Source organism: Acinonyx jubatus, chromosome B3 (genome assembly GCF_027475565.1).
Source record: "Acinonyx jubatus isolate Ajub_Pintada_27869175 chromosome B3, VMU_Ajub_asm_v1.0, whole genome shotgun sequence".
In the NCBI taxonomy this organism is placed as follows: Eukaryota; Metazoa; Chordata; class Mammalia; order Carnivora; family Felidae; genus Acinonyx; species Acinonyx jubatus.
Window position 1 is genome coordinate 98,097,212 of NC_069386.1, and position 19,584 is coordinate 98,116,795.

General features: G+C 37.7%; 1 protein-coding gene across 5 annotated transcripts in view; it reads right to left on the reverse strand.

Annotated features, from left to right (window-relative positions):
* The window catches only part of TXNDC16 (thioredoxin domain containing 16), a 143,016-nt gene that overhangs the window by 15,904 nt on the left and 107,528 nt on the right, over window positions 1-19,584 (reverse strand). For 4 of the 5 annotated variants that reach the window (XM_053224461.1, XM_015080118.3, XM_015080117.3 and 1 more), the window contains one exon: window positions 6,827-7,017. The exons of the other annotated variant lie outside the window; for it this stretch is intronic. In XM_053224461.1, the coding sequence (XP_053080436.1) occupies window positions 6,827-7,017 (191 nt within the window). The remainder of the gene's footprint in view (window positions 1-6,826; window positions 7,018-19,584) is intronic. 5 annotated transcript variants of the gene reach the window in all.

Below are 19,584 nucleotides of genomic sequence, written 5' to 3' on the forward strand. Positions count from 1 at the left end.
TTGCTAATATTTTGTTACAGATTTTTTCATCTATGTTCATCAGGGATGTTGGTCTGTAATTTTCTTTCTTTCTTTCTTTTTTTTTTTCTTGTAGCATCTATGTCTGGTTTTGGTATTAGGGTAATGCTGGGCTTATAGAATAAATGTGGAAGAATTCTTTCCTCTTAGACTTTTGGGATACTTTGAAGGATAGATATTAATTCTTTATTTTTCATAGAATTCACCTGTGAAACCATCTGGTCTAGAACTTTTGTTTGTTGGAAGTTTTTTTATTACTGATTCAATGTTGGTGGAAGTAATCGGTCTATTTAAACTTCCTATTTTTTCCTGGTTTGGTCATGGAAGTTTGTAAATTTCTAGGAATTTATCCATTTCCTCTAGGTTGTCAAATTATTTAACATATAATTTTTCATGGTAGTCCCTTATAATCCTTTGTATTTCTGTGGTGTTACAACTTCTCTTTCATCCTGAGGGTATTTGAGTCCTCTCTCTCTCTCTCTCTCTCGATGAGTCTGGCTAAAGGTCTATCAATTTTGTTTATCCTTCCAAAGAATCACACCTTAGTTTCATTGATCTTTTCTACTATTTTTTTAGTCTCTACTTCATTTATTTCCACTCTAATCTTTATTATTTCCTTCCTTCCGTAACTTTGGGCTTTGTTCTTTTTCCAGCTCCTTTAGGTATAAGGGTGTATAAGTTTTCTTGTTCCTGAAGTAGGTCTATATTGCTATAGACTGCACTCTTAAAATTATTTTTGCTGCCTCTCAAACATTTTGAACCCATGAGTTTCATTTGTCTCTAGTTTTTTTTTTTTTTTTTGCTCTTTGATTTCTTTGTTGACCCACTGGTTGTTTGGTGATATGTTGTTTAACCACTATGTGTTTGTGTGGTTTTCTTCCAGCTTTTTTTCCTTCTATTTCTAGTTTCATACCATTGTGGTAGGAAAAATGCATGATATGATTTCATTCTTCTTAAGTTTATTGAGACTTGTTTTGTGGCCTAACCTGTCATCTTTCCTGGAGAATGTTCCATATGTACTTGAAATAAATGTGTATTCTGTTGTTTTGTATAAAATGTTCTGTATATATCTATTAAGTCCATCTAATGGAATATGTCATTCAAACTCATTGTTTCCTTATTGATTTTCAGTCTGGATGATCTTTCCATTGAAGTAACCAGAGTGTTAAAAGTCCCCTACTAGTATTGTATTACTGTCCATTTTTCCCTTTATGTCTGTTAATATTTGCTTTATATAATTAGGTGTTCCTATGTTGGGTGCATAGATATTTACAACTGTTAAATCTTCTTGTTGGGTTGATCCCTTTGTTATTGTTATGCCCTTCACTGTTCCTTTTTACAGTCTTTGTTTTAATGTCTGTATTTCCTGCTAGAAGTATTATTACCCCGCTTCATTTTGTTTCCATTTGCTTGAAATACCTTTTTTCAATCTTTCACTTTCAGTCTGCATCTGTAAGTCTGAAGTGAGTCTCTTGTAGGAAATATATAGATGGGTCTTACTTTTTTCATCTATTCAGTTACTCTGTGTCTTTTGATTGGAACATTTTTGCCTACTTAAAGTAGTTATTGAGGGTTGCTTGGCTGGCTCAGTCAGTACAGCATGCAACACTTGATCTTGGGATTGTGTATTCAAGCCCCACAATGGGTGTGGAGATTACTTAGAAATGAAATCTTAAAAAAAATAATTATTGATAGGTGTGTACTTATTGCCATTTTGTTAACATTTTTCTAGTTGTTTTTATAGTTCCAATATGTTCCTTCATTCTCTTGTCCTCTTTCCTTGTGATTTGATAACTTTCTTTAATGTTAGGATTCCTTTCTCCTTATTTTTTGAGTATCTATTATAGATTTTTGGTTTGTGGTTACCATGAGGTTCATATAAAACACACTCTGTATAAAGTAGTCCATTTTAAATGGATGGTCACTTTAGTTTGAAAACATCCTAAAAGCACTACATGTTTACTAGTTTCTCCCGTCCCAAAGTTTTATGTCTTTGGTGTCATATTATGCATCTTTTTCTTTTGTGTATCCATTAACTAATAACTTTAGAGATGGTAGATTTGACTACTTTTGTCTTTTAATATTCACTCTAGTTACAAGTGACTGATCCACTATCTTTATGTCTGCTTTTAACAGTGAGATTTTTTTCCTTTCATAACTTCCTTCTAGTTATGGCCTTTTCTTTTCCATTTAAATAAGTCTCTTTAACATTCCTGGTTTACTGGTGATGAACACCTTTAATATTTGTTTGTCTGGCAAATTCTTTGTCTTTCCTTCAATTGTGAATGATAACCTTGCCAAGTAGAGTATTCTGGGTTGAAAGGTTTTCCCTTCAGCACTTTGACTATATTATGCTATTCCCTTCTGGCCTGCAGAGTTTCTGCTGAAAAAATCAGCTGAGAGTTACACACAAGGGAATACCCGTAAGACTAGTTGATTTTCTCTTGCTGCTCTTAAGATTCTCTCTTCATCCTTAATTATTGTCATTTTAATGGTTATGTCTTAGTGTGGACCTCTTTGGATTCACTTGGGGCTCTTTGTGCTTCCTAGATCTGCATGTGTATTTCCTTCCCCAGGTTAGGGAAGTTTTCAGCTATTATTTCTTCGAATGTTTTCTGCCCCTTTCTCCCTCAAGCATCCCATGCCCCCAGAATGCAAATGTTCATCTGCTTGTTGTCTCAGAGATCTATTAAACTATCATCATTTTAATTTTTTCTTTTTGCTTTTCAGCTTGAATGATTTGTACTACCCTTCCATCCATTCTTTGCATTCTCTAATCTACTTTGATTCCCTCTAACATTTTTTTCCTTTCAATTGTATTCTTCAGGTCTGATGGGTTCTTTTTTATAGTTTTTTTTTTTAGATTCAAGTTTTTATTTACATTCTAGTTACTTAACATAGTGTAATATTAGTTTTAGAAATAAAATTTAGTGATTCATCACTTACATTTAACACCCAGTGCTCAACACAAGTGCCCTTAATATCCATTACTGTTTTAACCCATCCCCCCACCCACCTCTTTATCAGCAACCCTCAATTTGTTCTCTATAGTTAAGAGTTTGTTTTATTGTTTGCCTCTCTTTTTGCTTCCCTATGTTCATCTGTTTCATTTCTTATATTCCACATGAGTGAAATTATATGGTATTTGTCCTTCTCTGACTTATTTCGCTTAGCATAATATACTCTAGCTCCATCCATACTGTTGCAAATGGCAAGATTTCATTTTTTTTGATGACTAATGTTCCATTGTATGTATGTATGTATGTATGTATATAAATAGACACACACACACACACACACACACACACACACACACACATTTTCTTTATACATTCATCAGTTAATGGACATTTGAGCTCTTTCCCTAATGTGGCTATTGTTGACAATGCTGCTATAAACATCAAGATGCATATATCCCATCAAATCAATATTTTTAATATTTTTATTTCGTCTGGATTAATATCTAGTAGTGTAACTGTTATATTGTAGGGTAGATCTATTTTTAACTTTTAGAGGAACCTTCATACTGTTATCCAGAGTGGCTGCACCAATTTGCATTTCCAACAATGTTAAGGAGGTTCTCTTTTCTCCACATCCTCACCAACATCTGGTGTTTTGTGTATTGTTAATTTTAGCCATTCTGACAAGTGTGAACTGATACCTCATTGTAGTTTTGATTTGCATTTCCCTGATGATGAGTGATGTTGAGCATCTTTTCCTGTGTCATCTGGATATCTTCTTTGGAAAAATGTCTGTTCATGTCTTCAGGCCATATCTTAACTGGATTATTTGTTTTTTGGGTGTTCAGTTTGATAAGTTATTTATAAATTTTGGATACTAACACATTATCAGATATGTATGTTGCAAGTATTTTCTCTATTCTGTAGGCTACTTTTTAGTATTGCCCATTGTTTCTTTCCCTGTGCAGATTTTTATCTTGATGAAGTCCCAATAGTTCACTTTTATTTTTGTTTTCCTTGCCTCTGGAGATGTCTCTAGCAAGAAGTTGCTATGACTGATGTCACAAAGAGGCTGTGTTCTCCTCTAGGATTTTTGAGGGTTTCCTGTCTCATATTTAGGTCTTTCATCCATTTTGAATTTATTTTTGTGTATGGTATAAAAAACTGGTCCAGTTTCTTTTTTTTGCATGTTGCTATCTAGTTTTCCCAACACCATTTGATGAAGAGGCTGTCTTTTTTCCAATGGATATTCCTTCCTGCTTTGTCAAATAGTTGACCATATACTTGTGAGTCCATTTCTGGGCATTTTATTCTATTCTATTGATCTATGTGTCTGTTTTTATGCCAGTACCATACTGTCTTGATCACTACATCTTTGTAACATAACTTAAAGTCTGGAATTGTGATGCCTTCAGGTTTGCTTTTCTTTTTTAAGATTGCTTTGGCTATTTTGCATCTTTTCTGGTTCCATACAAATTTTAGGATTGTTTATTCTAGCTTTGTGAAAAATGCTAGGGATATTTTGGATCAGTTCTAGCAGGTTTTTGGTGGAATGTTTTGTTGGATTTTCAATACAGAGTATCATGTTGTCTGTGAAGAGTGAAAGTTTGACCTCCTCCTGGACGATTTGGATGTCTTTTATTTGTGTTGTTTGATTGCTGAGGCTAAGATTTCCAAAAATATGTTGAATAACAGTGGTGAGAGTGGACATCCCTGTCTTGTTACTGACCTTGGGGGAAGGCTCTCTGTTTTTCCCCACTAAGGATGATATTAGCATTGGGTCTTTCATATATATAGTTTTTATGATTTCGAGGTATGATCCTACTATCCCTACTTTATTAAGTTTTTATCAAGAAAGGATGCTGTATTTTGACAAATGCTTTCTCTGCATCCATTGAGAGGATCATTTGGTTCTTGTCCTTTCTTTTATTGATATGATGAATCATATTGATTGTTTTGTGGATATTGAACCAGCCCTGCATCCCAGGTATAAATCACTTGGTTGTGGGGAATAATTTTTTTAATGTGTTACTGGATCTGGTTAGCTAATAACTTGTTGAAGATTTTTGCATCCATGTTCATCAGGAAAGTTGGTCTATAGTTCTCCTTTTTAGTGGGGTCTTTGTCTGCTTTTGGCATCAAGGTAATGCTGGCTTCATAGAAAGAGTTTGGAAGTTTTCCTTCCATTTCTATTTTTTGGAACAGCTTCAAGAGAATAGGTATTAACTCTTCCTTAAATTTTTGGTAGAATACCCCTGGAAAGCAATCTGGCCCTGGACTCTGGTTTTTAGGGAACGTTTTGATTACTAATTCAATTTATTTACTGGTTATGGGTCTGTTCAAATTTTCTTTTTTTTTTTTTCAACGTTTATTTATTTTTGGGACAGAGAGAGACAGAGCATGAACGGGGGAGGGGCAGAGAGAGAGGGAGACACAGAATCGGAAACAGGCTCCAGGCCCTGAGCCATCAGCCCAGAGCCCGACGCGGGGCTCGAACTCATGGACCGCGAGATCGTGACCTGGCTGAAGTCTGAGGCTTAACCGACTGCGCCACCCAGGCGCCCCTCTGTTCAAATTTTCTATTTCTTCCTGTTTCAGAAGACATCCAGATGGCCAACCAACACATGAAATAATGCTCCACATCACTCATCATCAGGGAAATACAAATCAAAATCATAATGAGATACCACCTCACACCTGTCAGAATGGCTAACATTAACAACTGATGCAACAACAGATGTTGGTGAGGATGCAGAGAAAAAGGATCTCTTTTGCACTGCTGGTGGGAATGCAAACTGGTGCAGCCATTCTAGAAAACAGTATGGAGGCTCTTCAAAAAGCTAAAAACAGAACTACCCTACGACCCAGCAATTGCACTACTAGGTATTTATCCAAGGGATACAGGAGTGCTGATGCACAGGGGCACTTGTACCCCAGTGTTTATAGCAGCACTATCAACAATAGCCAAAGTATGGAAAGAGCCCAAAGGTCCATCTATGGATGAATGGATACAGAAGATGTTGTGTGTGTGTGTGTGTGTGTACACACAATGGAGTATTACTCAGCAATCAAAAAGAATGAAACCTTGCCATTTGCAACCACATGGATGGAACTAGAGGGTATTATGCTAAGCTAAATTAGAGAAAGACAAATATCATATGACTTCACTCATATGAGGACTTTAAGATACAGAACAGATGAACATAAGGGAAGGAAAGCAAAAATAATATAAAAACAGGGAGGAGAACAAAACATAAGAGACTTATAAATATGGGGAACAAACAGAGGGTTACTGGAGGGGTTGTGGGAGGGGAGATGGGCTAAATGGGTAAGAAGCATTAAGGAATCTATTCCTGAAATCATTGTTGCACTATATGCTACCTAACATGGATGTAAAATAAAAAAATAAAAATAAAAATAAATAAGTAAATTCTCAACCCAGATCTATTTTCTTGTGGTTCCAAATTCTGGCTCTGGACTAAAGGAGATGCTGGTTGGAATCTAAGCTTCCTCATTTACTGGCTAATTATGTGACTTTGAACTAGTTATCTTACTCTTCTAGAGTAACAATACTTCCTATGACTCTTAGGAGAATTCATGAGATAACACATGTGAATCACTAAGTATTTAATAAATGTTAGTTACTATCATTAAACTTAATGGTAGTAATTTATGGGAGTAATAAATACCCCCAAAAAGATTGTCCCATGGATAGTTCCATCAACATGTTAATATTTAGGATACTTATAAACATTACAATTCAATTAATTTTAGCATTCATTAGTTATAATATAAGTTTAAAAATCTATGAAAATATAGAACTTTGTGTATTAAAACAGAAAACTTACTGATAGGACTCTCAAGTCCTGCTTCTAACTTCTTAAGCCACAGTAAAAGGTTTTGTTCGGTGACTGCCTGTTCTGAAGGAAATGCAAATACCTGGCCACCTGAATGCAGATTCACCACAACAATAAGAGGAAGGGGAGGCAGAGCATTAAAGTATGTCTGTAGGATTCCTCTTCCCGCAGGAGTATTCTTTCTACAAAAGGGAGCAATTGAATATGTTAGTATTTCTTTCTATAATAAAATTATGAAAATAATAGTTTGTATAACATTAAACTTTAAATATAGTATCACATCATTAAGTTTATAAAAAGATGTCCTAAAAACTAAGAAGTCTATAACTATGTTATTAGTAGTCAGATTCTTAAAGAAATGGGCACTGTGTTTCTCTTAGGAGAAAAAAAAGACAGTCAGTGATATTTTCATGAAAGCCAGTCATAGTTCAAAGATTTGTCAATTTAGGTTTGATATAATCATTAGGCTCCTCCCAAAGTTGAGCTAAGTGTCTGATCACATGTCAACTCAAAAATTAAATGGTTACAAACTATAAAATAAGATACCTATAATAAATACTACAAATACAATTGTTTTTCCTCAGATAAAAAGAGAAAGGGGTTAATTTAAAGTTAAAAATACTTTTTAAAATTATGAACAAACATGGAAACCATAACTTTTAAGATAGCCAGCTTTCCTGGGGCACCTGGGAGGCTCAGTCAGGTAAGTGTCCAGCTTCAGCTCAGGTCCTGATCTCGCAGTTCATGGGTTGGAGTCCCGTGTCGGGCTCTGTGCTGATAGCTCAGAACCTGGAGCCTGCTTCAGATTCTATGTCTCCCTTGCTCTCTGCCCCTCCCCCGCTTGCACTCTGTCTTTATCTCTCTCTCAAAAATAAATAAACATTAAACAATTTTTTTAGGGGCTGAAGCACGGAAGATGGTGGCGTAGGAGGAGGCTGGGCTCACCTCATCCTGCTGATCGCTTAGATTCCAACCCACATCTGCCTAAATAAGCCAGAAAACTGCCAGACTAGCAGAACAGACTCTCTGGAGCCAAGCGTAAACAAGAGGCCCATGGAAGAAGGTAGGAAAGGTGGAGAGGCGGTGCATGCTACAAGGACTGGTAGGAAGGAGTCAGGGCACTGGAGGGGGAGCGCGTGCGGCAAAGCAGAGCTCCCAAAGTCCGGCTCACAAAAGTAGAGGGGCCGGACTGCGTGAGTTCTGATAGCCAGAGGGACTTAATTTCTGGAATGTTAACAGTCAACAGCTCTGCTCTCCAAGAGCAGGGAGGGCAAGAGGATGCTGGGGGAGAGAGTTGTTGAGCCCTGGAAGACAGAGCTCAGCTGCACAGGGAACAAAGGCAGAGGCAAACACCATTTCCCTCTCCCATCCCCCAGCCAAAATTCCAAAGGGAACCAGTTCCCGTCACCAAACTTGCTTGCACCACGCAAACACCCAACGCTGTGCTTCTGTGCATCCATCCCTCTGACGGGTCTGCCTCCCTCCCGGAGCTGCAGGGCTCCTCCTGCAGGGGACCACCCACTGCAAAGCTAGGTAAGCCTGCCCCTCCTGCCCCTGTGCACCTGTGGATCCACCCTGGCTAATATGCCCTTGGCCAGATCCCATCGAAGCAGCACCACAAGCCTGGCAGTGTGCAAGTAGCCCAGGCAGGGGCCACACCACTCCGCCAGTGAGTCCTGACCCTGGGAGAGGGGAAGATAAGGTTCATACCAGTCTGACTGTGGCCCCAGTGGTGGGCTGGGGGCAGACATCAGGTCTGACTGTGGCCCTGCCAACCAACACAAGTTACTGCCTACAGCACAGGGGAAGTGCCCTGCAGTTTGGAGCTACTGCACGGACTACCCAAAATGACGAAACGGAAGAATTATCCTCAAAAGAAACTCCAGGAAGTAGCAACAGCTAACGAATTGATCAAAACTGATTTAAGCAATATAATAGAAAAAGAATTTAGAATAATAGTCATAAAATTAATCACTGGGTTGGAAAAAACAGAGGACAGCAGAGATCTATTGCTACAGAAATCAAGGGACTAAGAAATAGTCATGAGACATTAAAAAATGTTATAAACGAGGTGCAACATAAATGGAGGTGGCCATAACACGGACTGAAGAGGCAGAGGAGAGAATAGGTGAATTAGAAGATAAAATTATGCTAAAAGAAGAAGCTGAGAGAGAGATAAAAAAAAATCCAGGAGTATGAGGGGAGAATTAGAGAACTAAGTAATGCAATCAAACAGAACAATATCTGTATCATAGGAATTCCAGAAGAAGAAGAGAGAAAGAGGATGAAGGTATACTTGAACAAATCATAGCTGAGAACTTCCCTGATGTGGGGAAGGAAAAAGGCACTGAAATCCAAATGTCACAGAGAACTAGCTTCAGATGTAACTTGAATCAATCTTCTGCACTACATATCAGTGAAACTGGAAAAATACAAGGATAAAGAGAAAATTGTGAAAGCAGCTAAGGGTAAACAGGCTCTAACTTATAAAGGGAGACCTATAAGACTAGTGGCAGACCTATCTACTGAAACTTGGCAGGCCAGAAAGGAATGGCAGGAAATCTTCAATGTGATGAACAGAAAAAACATGCAGCTGAGAATCCTTTATCTAGCAAGTCTGTCATTCAGAAGAGAAGGAGAGATAAAGGTCTTCCCAAACAAACAAAAACTGAAGGAATTCATCACCACTAAACCAACCCTACAAGAGATCCTAAGGGGGATTCTGTGAGTGACATGTTGCAAGGACCACAAAGTATCAGAGACATCACTACAAGCATGAAACCTACAGACACCACAATGACTCTAAATCCATATCTTTGAATAATAACACTGAATGTAAATGGACTCAATGCTCCAACCAAAACACACAGGGTATCAGAATGGATAAAACAACAAGACCCATTTATTTGCTGTCTACAAGAGACTCATTTTAGACCTGAGGACACCTTCAGATTGAAAGTGAGGGGATGGAGAACTATCTATCATGCTACTGGAAGTCAAAAGAAAGCTGCAGTAGCCATACTTACATCAGACAAACTAGACTTTAAATTAAAGGCTGTAACCAGAGATGAAGAAGGGCATTATATAATTACAGGGTCTATCCATCAGGAAAAGCTAACAATTATAAATGTCTATGTGCCAAATATGGGAGCCCCCAAATATATAAAACAATTCATCACAAATGTAAACAACCTTACTGATAAGAATGTGGTAACTGCAGGGGATTTTAATACCCCACTTACAACTATGGACAGATCATCTAGACACAGGATCAATAAAGAAACAAGGGCCCTGAATAATACAATGGATCCGATGGACGTCACAGATGTATTTAGAACTCTGCATCCCAAAGCAACAGAATATACTTTCTTCTCGAGTGCACATGGAACAGTCTCCAAGATAGATCACATACTGGGTCACAAAACAGCCCTTCATAAGTATAAAAGAATTGAGATCATACCATGCACACTTTCAGGCCACAATGCCATGAAACTTGAAATCAGCCACAGGAAAAAGTCTGAAAAACCTCCAAAAGCTTGAAGGTTAAAGAACACACTACAAAAGAATGAATGGGTCCACCAGGCAATTAGAGAAGAAATTAAAAAATATATGGAAACAAATGAAAATGAAAATACAACAATCAAAATGCTTTGGGATGCAACGAAGGCAGTCCTGAGAGGAAAATACATTGCAATCCAGGCCTATCTCAAGAAACAAGAAAAATCCCAAATACAAAATCTAACAGCACACCTAAAGGAAATAGAAGCAGAACAGCAAAGGCAGCCTAAACCCAGCAGAAAAAGAGAAATAATAGAGATCAGAGCAGAAATAAACAATATAGAATCTAAAAAAACTGTAGAGCAGATCAACGAAACCAAGAGTTGGTTTTTTGAAAAAATAAAAATTGACAAACCTCTAGCCAGGCTTCTCAAAAAGAAAAAGGAGATGACCCAAATAGATAAAATCATGAATTAAAATGGAATTATTACAACCAATCCCTCAGATATACAAACAATTATCAGGGAATACTATGAAAAATTATATGTCAACAAATTGGACAACCTGGAAGAAATGGACAAATTCCTAAACACCCACACTCTTCCAACTTCAATCAGGAGGAAATAGAAAGCTTGAACAGACCCATAACCAGAAGAAATTGAATCGGTTATCAAAAATCTCCCAACAAATAAGAGTCCAGGACCAGATGGCTTCCCAGGGGAGTTCAACCAGACGTTTAAAGCAGAGATAATACCTATCCTTCTAAAGCTATTCCAAGAAATAAAAAGGGAAGGAAAACTTCCAGACTCAATCTACGAAGCCAGTATTACTTTGATTCCTAAACCAGACAGAGACCCAGTAAAAAAAGAGAACTACAGGCCAATATCCCTGATGAATATGGATGCAAAAATTCTCAACAAGATACTAGCAAATCAAATTCAACAGCATATAAAAAGAGTTATTCACCATGATCAAGTGGGATTCATTCCTGGGCTACAGGGCTGGTTCAACATTCGTAAATCAATCAATGTGATACATCACTTTAACAAAAAAAAAAAAAGATAAGAACCATATGATCCTGTCAATCGATGCAGAAAAGGCCTTTGACAAAATTCAGCACCCTTTCTTAATAAAAACCCTTGAGAAAGTCGGGATAGAAGGAACATATTTAAACATCATAAAAGCCATTTATGAAAAGCCCACAGCTAACATCATCCTCAATGGGGAAAAACTGAGAGCATTTTCCCTGAGATCAGGAACATGACAGGGATGCCCACTCTCACTGCTGTTGTTTAACATAGTGTTGGAAGTTCTAGCATCAGCAATCAGACAACAAAAGGAAATCAAAGGCATCAAAATTGGCAAAGATGAAGTCAAGCTTTCACTTTTTGCACATGACATGATACTATACATGGAAAATCCGATAGACTCCACCAAAAGTCTGCTAGAACTGATACATGAATTCTGCAAAGTTGCAGGATACAAAATCAATGTACAGAAATCAGTTGCATTCTTATGCACTAACAATGAAGCAACAGAAAGACAAATAAAGAAACTGATCCCATTCACAATTGCACCAAGAAGCATAAAATACCTAGGAATAAGGCTAACCAAAGATGTAAAAGATCTGTATGCTGAAGACTATAGAAAGCTTATGAAGGTAATTGAAGAAGATATAAAGAAATGGAAAGACATTCCCTGCTCATGGATTGGAAGAATAAACATTGTCAAAATGTCAATACTACCCAAAGCTATCTACACATTCAATGCAATCCCAATCAAAATTGCACCAGCATTCTTCTCGAAGCTAGAACAAGCAATCCTAAAATTCATATGGAACCACAAAAGGCCCCGAACAGCCAAAGGAATTTTGAAGAAGACCAAAGCAGGAGGCATCACAATCCCAGACTTTAGCCTCTACTACAAAGCTGTCATCATCAAGACAGCATGGTATTGGCACAAAAACAGACAAATAGACCAATGGAATAGAATAGAAACCCCAGAACTAAACCCACAAATGTATGGCCAACTCATCTTTGACAAAGCAGGAAAGAACATCCAATGGAAAAAAGACAGTCTCTTTAACAAATGGTGCTGGGAGAACTGGACAGCAACATGCAGAAGGTTGAAACTAGACCACTTTCTCACACCATTCACAAAAATAAACTCAAAATGGATAAAAGACCTGAATGTGAGACAGGGAACCATCAAAACCCTAAAGGACAAAGCAGGAAAAGACCTCTCTGACCTCAGCCGTAGCAATCTCTTACTCGACACATCCCCAAAGGCAAGAGAATTAAAAGCAAAAATGAATTACTGGGACCTTATGAAGATAAAAAGCTTCTGCACAGCAAAGGAAACAACCAACAAAACTAAAAGGCAACCAACGGAATGGGAAAAGATATTTGCCAATGACATATCGGACAAAGGGCTAGTATCCAAAAATCTATAAAGAGCTCACCAAACTCCACACCTGAAAAACAAATAATCCAGTTAAGAAATGGAAAGAAAACATGAATAGACACTTCTCTAAAGAAGACATCCAGATGGCCAACAGGCACATGAAAAGATGCTCAACGTCACTCCTCATCAGGGAAATACAAATCAAAACCACACTCAGATATCACCTCACGCCAGTCAGAGTGGCCAAAATGAACAAATCAGGAGACTAAAGATGCTGGAGAGGATGTGGATAAACGGAACCCTCTTGCACTGTTGGTGGGAATGCAAACTGGTAGAGCCACTCCGGAAAACAGTGTGGAGGTTCCTCAAAAAACTAAAAATAGACCTACCCTATGACCCAGCAGTAGCACTGCTAGGAATTTATCCAAGGGATAAAGGAGTACTGATGCATAGGGGCACTTGTACCCCAATGTTTACAGCAGCACTCTCAACAATAGCCAAATTATGGAAAGAGCCTAAATGTCCATCAACTGATGAATGGATAAAGAAATTGTGGTTTATATACACAATGGAGTATTACATGGCAATGAGAAAGAACGAAATATGGCCCTTTGTAGCAACGTGGATGGAACTGGAGAGTGTGATGCTAAATGGAATAAGCCATACAGAGAAAGACAGATACCATATGTTTTCACTCTTATGTGGATCCTGAGAAACTTAACAGAAATCCACGGGGGACGGGTAGGAAGAAAAAAAAAGAGGTTAGAGTGGGAGAGAGCCAAAGCATAAGAGACTCTTAAAAACGGAGAACAAACTGAGGATTGATGGGGGTGGGAGGGTGGGTGATGGGTATTGAGGAGGGCACCTTTTGGGATGAGCACTGGGTGTTGTATGGAAACCAATTTGACAATAAATTTCATATATTGGAAAAAAAATAAAAAAACTAAAGGAAATAGAAGCAGTACAGCAAGGACACCCCAAACCCAGCAGAAGAAAAGAAATAATAAAGATCAGAGCATAAATAAACAATATAGAATCTAAAAAAAACCCTGTAGAGCAGATCAACGAAACCAAGAGTTGTTTTTTTGAAAAAATAAACAAAATTGATAAACCTCTAGCCAGGCTTCTCAAAAAGAAAAGGGAGATGACCCAAATAGATAAAATCATGAATGAAAATGGAATTATTACAACCAATCCCTCAGAAATACAGCAATTATCAGGGAATACTATGAAAAATTATATGCCAACAAACTGGACAACCTGGAAGAAATGGACAAATTCCTAAACAGCCACACACTTCCAAACCTCAAACAGGAGGAAATAGAAAGCTTGAACAGACCCGTAACCAGCAAAGAAATTCAATCAGTTATCAAAATCTCCCAACAAATAAGAGTCCAGGACCAGATGGCTTCCCAGGGGAATTCTACCAGACATTTAAAGGAGAGTTAATATCTATCCTTCTCAAGCTGTTCCAAAAAATAGAAAGGGAAGGAAAACTTCCAGACTCATTCTATGTAGCCAGCATTACTTTGATTCCCAAACCAGACAGCGACCCAGCAAAAAAGGAGAACTACAGGCCAATGACCCTGATGAATATGGATGCAAAAATTCTCAACAAGATACTAGCAAATGGAATTCAACAGCATATAAAAAGATTTATTCACCATGATCAAGGGGGATTCATTCCCAGGCTGCCGGGTGGTTCAACATATGCAAATCAATCAATGTGATACATCACATTAATAAAAGAAAAGAACCATATGATCCTGTCAATTGATGCAGAAAAAGCATTTGATAAAATTCAGCATCCTTTCTTAATAAAACCCCTTGAGAAAGTCGGGATAGAAGGAACATATTTAAATATCATAAAAGCCATTTATGAAAAGCCCACAGCTAACATCATCCTCAATGGGGAAAAATTGAGAGCTTTCCCTTGAGATCAGGAACACGACAGGGATGTCCACTCTCACCACTGTTGTTTAACATAGTGTTGGAAGTTCTAGCATCAGTGATCAGACAACAAAAGGAAATCAAAGGCATCAAAATTGGCAAAGATGAAGTCAGGTTTTCTCTTGTTGCAGATGACATGATATTATACATGGAAAACCCAATAGACTCCACCAAAAGTCTGCTAGAACTGATACATGAATTCTGCAAAGTTGCAGGATACAAAATCAATGTACAGAAATCAGTTGCATTCTTATGCACTAACAATGAAGCAACAGAAAGACAAATAAAGAAACTGATCCCATTCACAATTTCACCAAGAATCATAAAATACCTAGGAATAAACCTAACCAAAGATGTAAAAGATCTGTATGCTGAAAACTATAGAAAGCTTATGAAGGTAATTGAAGAAGACACAAAGAAACGGAAAAACATTCCATGCTCATGGATTGGAAGAATAAGTATTGTTAAAATGTCAATACAATCTACACAAAGCAATCTACACATTCAATGCAATCCCAATCAAAATTGCACCAGCATTCTTCTCGAAGCTAGAACAAGCAATCCTAAAATTTGTATGGAACCACAAAAGACCCCAAATAGCCAAAATAATATTGAAGAAGAAGACCAAAGCAGGAGGCATCACAATCCCAGACTTTAGCCTCTACTACAAAGGTGTAATCATCAAGACAGCATGGTATTGGCACAAAAACAGACACATAGACCAATGGAATAGAATAGAGAACCCAGAATTGGTCCACAAAAGTGTGGCCAACTAATCTTTGACAAAGCAGGAAAGAATATCTAATAGAAAAGACAGTCTCTGTAACAAATGGTGCTAGGAGAACTGGACAGCAACATGAAGAATGAAACTAATCCACTTTCTTACACCATTCACAAAAATAAACTCAAAATGGAAAAAGGACATGAATGTGAGACAGGAAACCATCAAAACCCTAGAGGAGAAAGCAGGAAGGAACGTCTCTGACCTCAGCTGCAGCAATTTCTTACTTGACACATCCCCAAAGGCAAGGGAATTAAAAGCAAAAATGAACTATAGGGACCTCATCAAGATAAAAAGTTTCTGCATTGCAAAGGAAACAATCACCAAAACTAAAAGGCAATGGACAGAATGGGAAAAGATATTTGCAAATGACACATCAGATAGAGGCTAGTATCCAAAATCTATAAAGAACTCACCAAACTCCACACCTGAAAAACAAATAATCCAGTGAAGGGGCAGAAAACATGAATAGACACTTCTCTAAAGAAGACATCCAGATGGCCAACAGGCCCAAGAATAGATGCTCAACATCACTCCTCATCAGGGAAATACAAATCAAAACCACACTGAGATACCACCTCACGCCAGTCAGAGTGGCCAAAATGAACAAATCAGGAGACTATAGATGCTGGAGAGGATGTGGAGAAACGGGAACCCTCTTGCACTGTTGGTGGGAATGCAAACTGGTGCAGCAGCTCTGGAAAACAGTGTGGAGTTTTCTCAAAAAATTAAAAATAGATCTACCCTATGACCCAGCAATTGCACTAGTAGGTATTTATCCAAGGGATACAGGAGTGCTGATGTAGAGGGGCACTTGTACCCCAATGTTTATAGCAGCACTTTCAACAATAGCCAAATTATGGAAAGAACCTAAATATCCATCAACTAATGAATGGATAAAGAAATTATGGTTTATATATACAATGGAGTACTACATGGCAATGAGAAAGAATGAAATATGGTCTTCTGTAGCAATGTGGATGGAACTGGAGAGTGTTTTGCTAAGTGAAATAAGTCATACAGAGAAAGACAGATACCATATGTTTTCAATCTTACGTGGATCCTGAGAAACTTAAAAGATCATGGAGGATGGGAACGGGGAAAAAAAAAAAAGTTAGGGAGGGAGCCAAAGCATGAGAGACTCTTAAAAACAGAATAAACTGAGGGTTGATAGGTGGTGGGAGGGAGGGGAAAGAGGGTGATGGGCAGTGAGGAGGGCACCTGTTGGGATGAGCACTGGGTGTTGTATGGAAACCAATTTAAAAATGAATTTCATATTGAAAACATATTTTTAGGGGCACCTGGGTGGCTCAGTTGGTTGAGTGTCCGACTTGAGCTCAGGTCATGATCTCACGGTCCATGAGTTCAAGCCCCACATCAGATACTGTGCTGACAGCTCAGAGCCTGGAAACTGCTTCAGTTTTTCTGTCTCCCTCTCTCTCTGCCCCTCTCCCGAGGCACTCTGTTTCTCTCTCTCTCAAACATTAAAAAAATTAAAAAAAAATTTTTTTAAGATGCCCAGCTTTCCTGAAACATCACATTCCACATTATGGAAAATAGTGTTTTAATGTGATACCTACAAAGATAATTACCCTGGGGGAAATTTGTCTTAAGCAGTAGACTGCCAGTGAACTCTTCATAGAAAAAAATGTACACTGCCTCATTCTTCTAATTTTTCAAATAAATTAAAAATGAACTTTTCATGTAATGCATTTGAACAATGGATAGTGTGTCGATATGTGAACTGTGTTCACAGACATTAAATGTACACTCACACTCCTTCTCTCTCAAAATAAATAAAAATACAGAAAAAAGAAAGGAAGAAAAATGCCAAAGTATCACAATGTTTATTTTTTTGTATTTGCCAAATTTTCCTCAATGGACATCAATTAATTTTTTTTTAAGTTTGTTTATTTTTAGAGAGAGAGCACACAAATGAGATAGGGGCAGAGAGAGAGAATTCCAGGTAGACTCCACACTGTCAGCACAGAGCTTGATGCCAGGCTCAGTCTCACAAACCATGAGATCATGACTTGAACCAAAGCCAGACAGTTAGCCCGTTGAGACATGCAGGGACTCAAATTACTTTAAAAATGAGAAAAATTACTACGTCTCAAAATCTGCATGACATGAAAGCAAAGGCAACAAAAGTAAAATAAATAAGTGGGACTACATCCAATTAAAAAGCTTCTGCATATGGGTACCTGGATGGCTCAGTCGATTGAGCTTCTGACACCTGATTTGGGCTCAGGTCATGATCCCAGGGTCAAGGGATTGAGTGCCAAGTCAGGCTTTGTGCTGAGCATGGAGCCTGCTTAAGATTCTCTCTCTCTCTCTCTCTCTCTCTCTCTCTCTCTCTCTCCCCCTTTCCCCCACTCGCTCGTTCTCAAAATCTTCTATAGACAAAGGAAACCATCAACTAAAATAAAAGGTAAACTTTGGAACGAGAGAAAATATTTGCAAATCACATATGTGGTAAGGGGTGAATATCTAAATGAGGGAAGAACTCATATAACAGCAAAAAACACCAATAATCCAATTAAAAATGGGCAGAGGAACTGAATAGACATTTTTACAAAGAAGACATAAAGATGGCCAAAAGGTACATGAAAAGATGTTCAAGATGAGTAATATTAAGGAAATTCAAACCAAAACCACAATGAGATATCACCTCAAACCTGTTAATATGGCTGGTATCAAAAAGACAAACGATAACAAGTATTGTTGAGGATGTGAACAAAAGGGAACCTTCAAGAACTGGTGGTAGGAATTTATATTGGTGCAACCACTGTTGAAAACAGAGGAGGTTCCTCAAGAAATTGAAAACAGAACTACCATATGACCTAGCAATTCTACTTCTGGGTATGTAGCCAAAGGATATAAAAACAAGACAGTAAAGAAATGCATGCATTCCCATGCTTATTGCAGCATTATTTGCAACAGCCAAGATACAGAAACAACCTAAGTGTCTGTCAACAAATGAATGGGTAAAGATGGAATATTATTCAGCCATGAAAAAGAAGAAAATCCTGCCATTTGCTACAACATGGATGGACTCAGGGCATTCCACCAAGTGAAATAAGGCAGACATAGAAAGACAAATACTTCTACGTGAAAAGTCTAAAAAAGTCAAACTCACAGAAACAGAAGAAAAGTGGTTGCTGGGGACTGGGGGTTGGGAGAAATAGGAAGAAGATGGGAAAAGGAACAAACTCTCAGCTACAAGATGAATAAGGTCTGATAATCTCATGTATAAATGGTGACTACAGTTGGTAATGCTATATAGTTGAAATCTGCTAAGACAACAAAACTTAAATCTTAGTCCCCCTCCCCCTGAAAATTAAACATATATATATATATACATTTTTAAAGTCCCCTGCAATTACCACATTCTTATCAATAAGGTTGTTTATGTTTGTGAGTAATTGTTTTATATATTTGGGGCTCCCGTATTTGGCGCGCAGACATTTATAATTGTTAGCTCTTCCTGATGGATAGACCCTGTAATTACTATATAATGCCCTTCTTCATCTCTTGTTACAGCCTTTAATTTAAAGTCTAGTTTGTCTGATAATAAGTATGGCTACTCCAGCTTTCTTTTGACTTCCAGTAGCATGATAGACAGTTCTCCATACCCTCACTTTCAATCTGAAGGTGTCCTCAGGTCTAAAATGAGTCTCTTGTAGACAGCAAATAGATGGGTCTTGTTTTTTTATCCATTCTGATACCCTATGTCTTTTGGTTGGCGCATTTAGTCCATTTACATTCAGTGTTATTATAGAAAGATATGGGTTTAGAGTCATTGTGATGTCTGTATGTTTTATGCTTGTAGCGATGTCTCTGGTACTCTGTCTCACAGGATCCCCCTTAGGATATCTTGTAGGGCATATATATACATTTTTAAATGTTTGATGTAATGAATATGTTACTTAGATGGAGGAATCCTTTCAAAATGTATACATGTATCAAATCACCACAATGTACACTTTAAATATCCTAAAATTTTGTCAATTACACCTCAATGGATCTGAAAAAAAAATACCAGTCAACAAAATAAAATTCATCGTAGAAAAGAATTCAATCTAAAACAAGGTCATCTTTTAGTTACTAAAATATC